Source organism: Oryctolagus cuniculus, chromosome 5 (assembly GCF_964237555.1).
Source record: "Oryctolagus cuniculus chromosome 5, mOryCun1.1, whole genome shotgun sequence".
Taxonomy (NCBI): domain Eukaryota; kingdom Metazoa; phylum Chordata; class Mammalia; order Lagomorpha; family Leporidae; genus Oryctolagus; species Oryctolagus cuniculus.
This window is the reverse complement of record NC_091436.1, coordinates 133,654,139-133,663,938: the sequence shown is the minus strand read 5'-3', so window position 1 is coordinate 133,663,938 and position 9,800 is coordinate 133,654,139. Positions and strand designations below refer to the sequence as shown.

The 9,800-nt window shown below is 41.9% G+C and overlaps 1 protein-coding gene across 1 annotated transcript in view; it reads right to left on the bottom strand.

Moving 5' to 3' along the window:
* Positions 1-9,800, bottom strand: part of SRPK1 (SRSF protein kinase 1) — a 71,487-nt gene that overhangs the window by 2,709 nt on the left and 58,978 nt on the right. Inside the window, 2 exon segments of the mRNA XM_070074152.1 lie at positions 1,388-1,480; positions 5,300-5,369. Coding sequence (XP_069930253.1) covers positions 1,388-1,480; positions 5,300-5,369 — 163 coding nt within the window.

Below are 9,800 nucleotides of genomic sequence, written 5' to 3'. Positions count from 1 at the left end.
CTTTTGCTCAACAATCCAGCAAAAAGTTCACATCAGGTCAAAAATGTACAAAAGCAGCAAAAGAACAAATTCAGTATAGACTGAAGGTAGAGTAGCACATACTCTGGAACTGCTGTTTCTTTGAAGTGGTAATTTAAGATAGTCAATTATTAATGGCTAAGGAAAATGTTGAATTTTTTCACATATGGCACATATTTGAAATCTCTGTGTGCAATGAGTGCCTATGTAATCACCTACTTGGTACACGTGCATATCTTAATTGACTTTGAGCAACATGGAAGAGCTCTTATGAGACAACTTCACCATCTTCTTGCCTGATAAGAGGCTTAAGAAGGCGCTGTGGCATAGTGGGTAAAGCTGCCGCCTGCAGTGCCAGCATCCCATATGGGCACCGGTTCAAGTCCCAGCTGCTCCACTTCTGATCCAGCTCTCTGCTATGGCCTGGGAAAGCAGTGGAAGATGCCCCAAGTCCTTGGGCCCCTGTACCCGCATGGGAAGACCCAGAGAAAGCTCCTTGCTCCTGGCTTTGGATGGGCACAGCACCAGCTGTTGTGACCAATTGGGGAGTGAACCAGCAGATGGAAGCTCGCTCTCTCTGTGTAACTCTTTCAAATAAACAAATAAATCTTTTTTTTTTTTTTTTTTTTTTAAAGGAGGAGTAACATTTCTGGGGATGTCTCCTGTCACAAGGAGTAAAATCAATTTTTCACAGCACTTGTGTAGAAGTTGGGAGGAAAAGGGGAATCACTGTACAATTCGGGGAAAAAAGTTTTCTAGATCCTTCTAAGTCAGTTTTTCACATTTCAGTTGTATTGAAATGTGTAAGAAATACACTATCAAGTCAAAAATTTGAAATCAATTTTATTTTTGTTCCAGTCTTTAATAGTAACATAAACTCATAAAACTGAAGAATGTAAAGTTAGTCTGATGTTTAAGTGATTGTTTTGGGTGTCACTGGGATATAAGATGAATGAGACATAGTTGTTGCCTGGAAGAAGCTGAAACTAAACTACTTGTCCTGTGGTAGGGGTGGTTTAATACCGACAAAAATTTGCATTTTTCTTAAGTGCTGAAGTAGGAACAATCAGAACAATCAACCATGTCCCAGGCACTTACAGCCATGAATTAACTACCATCCTCATTTAGAAATTCACAGACTGATGCACAGTGAGCTTGTGTGGAAGGTCACATGGCTATGGAGCAGCAGGGATTGGACACTCTGCCTTCCGGTCTCTGCTCTTGGCCAGCGCTATTTCACCCTTCTGCTAAGTCACAGCTCAGCACTCAAGGCCCACCTTTCTCTAAGAACATGCACCCAGCTGTACTTACCTCTTCATATTTAAACCCTTTGCCGCCTTAAGTCTGGGAAAAAACAAATGCATTTTACCTTTTTTGGTGAAAAATTCCTTGGAATATTTTCCTGCCACAATGAGCTTGCGTGGTACCTTCCCCAGAAGTTCTATGATCAACGCAATGTGATCTGTATGTTTCAAACATTACAAGAGGGAGAAAAAAAAGACATACATAACAGGTGTAACAAACACAGCAGAAAGCACAGTGTGCACACCTCTCTGGAAAGCATTTCAGGCTTGCTTTCTGTCCTGTTCGGGAAGAGGACCAACCCATCTAATGGAGAATCCGGGAAACCATCAGTGTAACCTGAGTGACAGCTCTCAGCTATCTTGGTGTGGATGCTCTGCTTCCTGAATTGCGTCCCTGTGGCCTACATGAACAGTCATGGTCACAAAACCGCTTCTGCAACTGGAGTCCTTGTGACTCGTTACCTGAGGGCAAAGCTTCTTGGAACTCTGCCTATCAGTTCTATAATGTGTGCAATGTAGTCGAAAATAGAAGGGCAAGATAGCAGTAAGATCAAGGACAAGCTGTAATACAGGTTTTTCTATGAACAGGCTTTTCAAGGACTAGCCGTTCAAATGCAGCTACAAATAAAACCAAGGATACAAGGGGGAAGACTGGGAAGGCTGAGAGTTATTTCAGCTGGCTGACCACCTGACAGTAGTTGGCAAGTCCTGTTTTGGATTTTGGAGGCTTATTTTTGTCTAACTGTCTGGGTTCAGGTGGGTTCTTCAGGTAAGGTAAAAAACCATACAAATACACTTTAATCACTCTACAACTGTATTTATTTGTCTACTCTAATGCTCTGGGTTTCAAGAGTAAAAGTATCACCTTCTATACAGAACATTCACAGGAAAACCCTCACATCTGGTAAATTCTAAGAGTTTTTATGATCACCCTGTACAACAGGTCAAAGATCAGTACCTCATTACAAAGACAAGAAAACAGAACCTCAGAGAAAATCAATGGCCTACTTGAAGCTTCAGGGCCAAGAGAGCTAGAATGCAACTGAAAACCCTCATGTCTTGCTAGAGCTTTACATTTTCTTCCTAAAACTCATACTTTTTAATTAGAAAGTAGCACAAACATTTTAAAATACAGCTACAGGACCAGGCTACTTAAATGTCCAGGTCAAATAGTGACTCATAATAGTCACGGCAAGCTCCAAGGGTGGTGTGCAGTCTGCTGGCTGCAGGTGGACCTGAGACCAGCCACAACTCATTGCCTTTTAATGCTTTAGGTAACAAAACTAAGAATATGAAGAGGTGTTCAAAAAATGTTGGCTCACAGCCAGAAGTTTTTATAAATGACTCTAAACTCACAGAATCACTGAAGATTCAAAGGAGGCACTTAACATTTTCCATTTCTGCATCTGCCAGGGGAGATAACATGTCTGGGATTCTGTGAAAGTCTCATATAGTATCTCTTTCACATGGACAGATCCAGCACGGTCGTTTTAAAAGGACTTTGCATTCATGAATTCACTGCAATCTTTGTGCAGTTTTGTCAGAATACATGGTTTGGTAACAAGCACCTCGCTGCCAAGAAATTCCTGCCATTTTTAGGCAGGACTTGCAAATAAATATCTATCTATACATTACCATTAACAATAATCAAAGTGAGAATATCAAAGACAAAAATGAGACTACAGTTTCTCTTACTGTAAACTTTCCAGAGAAGTACTGATTTGCTTAATGTTTTCCTAGGGCCAGTGTTATGATATAGCAGGTAAAACGCCACCCTATGCAGCACTGGCATCCCATGTGGGCACCAGTTCGAGTCCTGGTTGCTCCACTTCTGATCCAGCTTGCTGCTGTGGTGCTTGGGAAAGCAGCAGAGGATGGCCCAAGTGCTCCAGAAGAAGCTCCGGGCTGCTGCTTCAGCCTGGAACAGCCCTGGCTGTTGCAGCCATCTGGGGAGTGAATCAGTGGATGGAAGATCTTTCCCTGTCTCTTCCTCTAACTCTGCCTTTCAAATAAATAAAATCTTTTAAAAATCTTTGTTTCCTATAATAAAGGGTTATTTTCCCCCTTGAAATTGTTATTTATATATAATTGCAGCAATTTATCTCTGGCTTTTCAATTAAATATTGATTGATATACTTGGATATACAAGGATTGATATACTTGGATGGGAAAAATGATCAAGTATTACCCCAGAGTTAGGACTGTGGGATGGCAACAGCAGAGTCATGGTACCTAGGCCCCCGTCCCACCATGACTTGTAACCATCATGAATGCACTGCCAGGGGATAAAGGTTTGCCTCTTCCCACTCTCACAGGCTGTGGCATGTGTGCAGTGAAATGGTACAGAGGGGCTGGGGCTGATCTACGGATGATTAGTATTGGCTAGCACAGGAGGAATAAATTAGGATCTAAATATCTGGGGAAGATGATCCCCTGTTCCCTTACTTTTCATATATATTTCAATTTTCAGGTTTGTCAGTTATGGTCCTTAGTATGACTCTGTTCTACATACTAATATTTGTAGAGAAAAACTGATTATTTCCCTGAGCAGATTATGGTAGGGTACTTCTAAAACACTGTAAACCTGCAACACGAACTTAGAACCCAGAAAAAAAAAGCAAGCAGAGGACAGGGAAAATCATGAGTATATATGGGTAGTAATTATAGTATCTTGCAACAATGAGTACACACACAGACACACACACACAAATATGTAACATGTCTAAACTTCCCAAATCTACCAAAATAGGCACTTGGCTATGGAAAGTAGTTAGTACACCATTTTCTCAACAGCACTTGTTAGTAATCTTAGCAGGCCCAACATTGCCTGTTACTATCCCAGGGGATCACGCTTTGAGAAACAGCAAACATTCTTTGCTTTGCAGAAAACAAAAACCCAATTTCCCAAAGCCTGGAAGCAAACACAGAGAGCAGAGAATTCTGCACACTGGGAGGAGTCACCAGTGCTCTCTCTCAGCATCCTCACTCATCCTGCAGCAAAATAAAAAGTTGCCTAGACTGTTATAGTGAATCATTTCTTCATTCGATTTACTAACTCCTCTACTGATCTGGGTGCTATCATGATGGGAAAATCAGACATACATGGTTGTCTACCTCCGCAGCCTCTCGGATGGAGCAAGTGACAGCCTGGGCTTTTTCCATTGGCTACCACAAAATGTAAATCCATTGTATTTCGTTTTACAGTGGAATTCTAAATATATCATTTAAGAAGAAAATATTGGGGCTGGTGCTGTGGCACAGTGGGTTAACGCCCTGGCCTGAAGCGCCAGATTCCCATATGGGCACTGGTTCAAGTCCCAGCTGCTCCACTTCCAATCCAGCTCTCTGCTATGGCCTGAGAAAGCAGGCCTTGGGCCCCTGCACCCGCGTGGAAGACCCGGAAGAAGCTCCTGGCTCCTGATTGGCACAGCTCTGGCCGTTGCGGCCAATTGGGGAGTGAACTCTGACTTTCAAATAAATAAATAAATAAATCCTAAATTTTTATTAAAAAAGAAGAAAACATAACTTTAGCTTTCAGAAAACAGAATAAGAATGCTAAATATTGCAGAATTTATACAAACAGGACACAGTTTCTATACCCTATTCAGGTAGTGTGTTTCATATTAAAAGCACTGACTCCCAAATAAGGGAGGAGGCATAACTAAGTAACGGGTTGCTGGACAGGTAAATTCAAACTGGATAAAGAATAAATCACTAATAAATACAGCAAGGAAGACAAACAGATGCTGGAGAAAAATTTACCTGGCAACAGAAATTTTAACCAATCGTGGCCTTAAAATAATGTAATATGTCTGATGCCTAAGATAAAGTATTTTCATATTTCCGTCTTTTCTGGGATTCCCATATACTGAGCACACTACTAGGATGAGCACGGCTGCTCATTGCTAACAAATGACGTTAATCCCAAGTGGAGAATCTGACTGCTCTGTGCAGACATCTTCAGTTCAGGCACTCACCTTCATCTCGAGTATATTCTTCCCCTGAGTGGGGCTCAAACAAATAGTCACCCGTGGCCAGTTCAAAGGCCTAAGAGGAAAAAAATATGAAAACATCAGAGGAAAAGGTCTTTGGCAAGTTATTGCTCTTTGACTTAACTAGTCTTTCATCCATGCAAAAAAATCACAACATTGGATGAGAAAATTAGCAGGAGGTCTAACTTGTAGATGATCATTTTTAATTTTTAAAAATTTTCTATTTTAATAGTCTGAAAGACAGGATAACAGAGGCGGACAGAAAGGAAAAGAAATCTCCCACCTAGGTGCTACACTCCCAAATGCCCACAACAGTCAGGATTAGGCCAGGCCTAAGCCAGGAGCCAGAACTCAATCCAGGTCTCAACATGGGTGGCAGGGACCCAAGTACTTGAGCCATCATCTGCCACTTCCCAGGGAGAGCATTAACAGGAAGCTAGAATGGAGAGAGGTGCTGGGCCTCGAACCTGGGGACTCTGCTATGGGATGTAGGCTTCCCAAGAGACATCTTAACCATAGTGCCAAACACTCACCCCTTTAAAAAAAGTTTAAGGTTATTCCTAAAGTTTTTCCTTCCATACCCATACTTTACTAACATGGAGAAAATAGGAAAAGCTCAGTTAAACTAACTCAACACATGAGTTATTCCATGGCAAAAAGCAAAGCCAAAACCAACACAAACAAACACACACACACACCCAGCAAGGCATGAGGAGAGACTGGGCAATGTGTCCATTCGAACAATAAGTGTATATATTTATGGGATACAGGGTAATATTTCAATACATGCATAGATTTTAATGTTCAAATTAGGACTATTAGCATCTATTTCTTCATATATTCAAGATTTCTTTGTTGTGTGAACATTCAAAAGTCTTTCAGGGCCAGCACTGTGGCATAGCAGGTAAAGCTGCTGCCTGCAGTGCTGGCATCCTATATGGGACCGGTTCAAATCCCAGCTGCTCCACTTCCAATCCAGCTGTTATGGCCTGGGACAGCAGTAGAAGATGGCCCAAGTCCTTGGGCCCCTGAACCCGCATGGGAAGACCCAGAGAAAGCTCCTTGCTCCTGGCTTTGGATGGGCACAGCACCAGCTGTTGTGGCCATTTGAGGAATTAACCAACAGATACAAGACCTCTCTCTCTCTACCTCTCCTCAAAAAATAAAATAAAAAATCAACAACAACAAAAAAACACGGTGTTGGGAAAACTGACATCGACATGCAAAAGAATGAAACAAGACACTAATCTCACATCATATACAAAAATTATCTCAAAACAAATTAATGACTTGGACATTAAGACCAGAAACTATAAACTACTAGAATAAAACTTGGGGGAAAAGCTATACCATGTTAGTCTGGATAATGAGTTCCTGGGTTTGACCCCAAAAATGGAGATGACGAAAGTAGAAACAGATCAATGGGATTACATCAAATTAAAGTGCTTCTGCATAGCAAATAACTAACAGTGTGAAAAGACAACCAATGATTGGGAGAAAATAGTTGTAAGCCATGCATCTGGTAACAGCACATGCAACGCTCTGAATGTTTCCTCCAAAGTTCATGTGTTGGAAACTCAATCCACAATGCAGAAATGGTGGGAAGAGGAACTTGATAGGAGACAGACACAGAAAAAAGAGCAATCTCCCAGTTTCTGGTTCACTCCCAAATGGCTGCAACGGCCAGTGCTGGGATGGGCCAGCCAGGAGTCAGGAGTTTCATCCACATCTTCTATGTGAGTGTGGGAGGCCAAATACCTGAGCCATCTGCTGCTTTCCCAGGAGCATCAGCAGGGAGCTAGATAGGAAGTAGAGCAATTGGGACTTCAAGTGGCTTCCATATGGGCAGCACAGGTGCTGGCTTAACCTGCTACACCACAATGCCGGCCACCCAAAAACTTTTTGAAGTACCCTTGTATGTGTGAAATCTAAAAAAGCTGAATTCAGGGCTGGTGTTGTGGTGTAGTGGGTAAAGCTGATGCCTGCGATGGTGTTATACCACGTGGGAGACTTTTTGTGTCCTGGTTGCTTCATTTCTGATCCAGTTCCTTGCTAATGGCCTGGGAAAAGCAGCAGAAAAATGACCCAAGTTTTGGAGCACTTGCCACCCATGTGGAGGACCTGGATGAAGCTCCCGGCAAAGAGTGCTGGCCATTATGGTCATCTGGGAGTGAACCAGTATCTCCCTCCACCCTATCATGTAACTCTTTCAAAATAAATTAATCTACAAAAAAAAAAAAAAAAAAAAAAAAAAAAAAAAGTTGACTCCTAGGAAAGAAAAGGTAGATGGTAGTAAAAGGGGTGAAAGAATTAAAGGGAAATAGGAAATTTAATTTTCACTACAACATTCACTACAATTTTTCTGGAAAATATGAAGAGTTAGTAAATCATATGGAGTCATGTCTCATTTCTGCTATAATGATAGCTGGTTGTTCAAATCATGGGGACACTAAGTTGAACATGGCTTTGAAACTCATTTGAAACCAGAAATGTTATCTTGTTAATTTTTGTTTAGTCATCAACTTACTGCCTCTTAGGCATGGAGAAGTGATATCATTAAAGATCTAGTGTTTGGGGCTCTAACCCCAAGAGTGTGAAGCAAAGTAAATCTGCCTTAACAGGCAGGAAAAATGTTCTGAGACTAGAGAGGCTGAAGATAACAGCAGCAGTCAGAGGCAGAAGAAAAAGCCAGCATCACCTGATATCAACTCCACAGAACAAAAGGGATGCTGGGGAAACTGCAGAGGATGCTTCAAAAAGTTCACAGAATTCAAAGTTTATTTTGGTGTAAAAATTTTGAAATGCATGCATAGTTTTTCCATATTACACACCTTCTATGAACTTTTTGAAGACTCCTTATACTCTACCACTTGCTTACTGCTTTAAATGTAATTTCTCTGATCTTACCTTAGAAGGAGGTAAATTATTAGTAAAAGCAAATAAATGGTTCTAAATCAGGGGTATGCATAAAGATGGCTGAGGAACTTTTCCAAAATGCTGTGTCTACTGCACAACCCCATCTCCCTGTCTACAAATCATAGACAAAAGTCCCTGCCTCACACAAAAAGCATCAAGAAAAACAACATGTATTTCAGGAGGTGACACGTTGCATGAAAAAAATGATAAAGTGGGGACTGTTTTAAAGGCTTCTCTGAAGAGGTTATATTTGAGCCAAGATCTGAATAACTTGAAGGGGAAGGTACACCTAAAGGTTCCAGAGTGAGAATGAACTTGGCCTGAGAAGGAAAAGAAAACAGGAATCTGAGCAACCAGATACAATTAAAGAATACAAAAGAGGGGAGGTAATATGATTTAAGATTTATGACTATTAAGGCTGCAATGTGAGAATGTACCATAAAGAGAGAAAAGCAGACATAGAGAGAAACTGGGTGGCCACTGTAGTGATCCATGTGCAACAAGATGATGTCTTGGGTCACAACGGCCTAACAGAGAACTAGGAACTGGCTGCTATAGGACAGCCCCCAAAGGAAGGACACACAGAACTTGTGGATCCACTAGGTTAGAGCCTGAGAAGGAAAAGAAAAAAAAAAAGACTAGACTAAGGTTTAAGATTTTGGTCTGAGTGACTGGATGGTCATTACAAAAACAGGGTCTGTGGGATGAACCAAGCATTATATTTTGAAAAAGCTGGGTAAAGAGCAGAAGAGAGCTGAGGCTGGAGATGTCAAGGGACTTGATGAGATCACCCAGGAAAGGAGGTTTCCATTAATTGGTATAAATTAAAAGTAAATGAGGGAGAGGGTGGCACTGTGGTATAACGGGTAAAGCCACTGCCTGCAGTGCGGCATTCCATATGGGCGCCGGTTCGAGTCCCGGCTGCTTCACTTCCAATTCAGCTCTCTGCTATGGCCTGGGAAAGCAACAGAAGATGGCCTAGGGGGCTGGCGCTGTGGTGCAGTGGGTTAATGCCCTGGCCTGAAGCTCCAGCATCCCATATGGGCACTGGTTCGAGACCTGGCTGTTCCACTTCTGATCCAGCTCTCTGCCTATGGCCTGGGAAAGCAGAAGATGGCCCAAGCCCTTGGGCCTCTACACTCGTGTGGGAGACCCGGAAGAAGCTCCTGGCTCCTGGCTTTGGATTGGCCAGTTGAACCATCAGATGGAAGACCTCTCTCTCTCTCCCTGTGAAATTCTTTCAAATAAATAAAATAAATCTTAAAAAAAAAAAAAAAAAAAAAAAAGAAGATGGCGGCCCAGGTCCTTGGGCCCCTGCATCCACGTGGGAAACCCAGAAGAAGCTCCTGGCTTCGGATCATTTCAGCTCTGGCCACTGCAGCTAAATCTTAAAAAAAGAAAGAAAGAAAGAAACGCCTAAAAACACTCTGGGGAGCAACCTGCTTTAAGTTCCTGCTAGCATGCAAAAAAAGTAAACAACCAAGGCAAGGGACTGCTGTAGGCTTGGAGTTCAAGCTCACTTTTCATTTGGTAATCAAAGTATTCCTAAAATACTATGCGAACTGACACA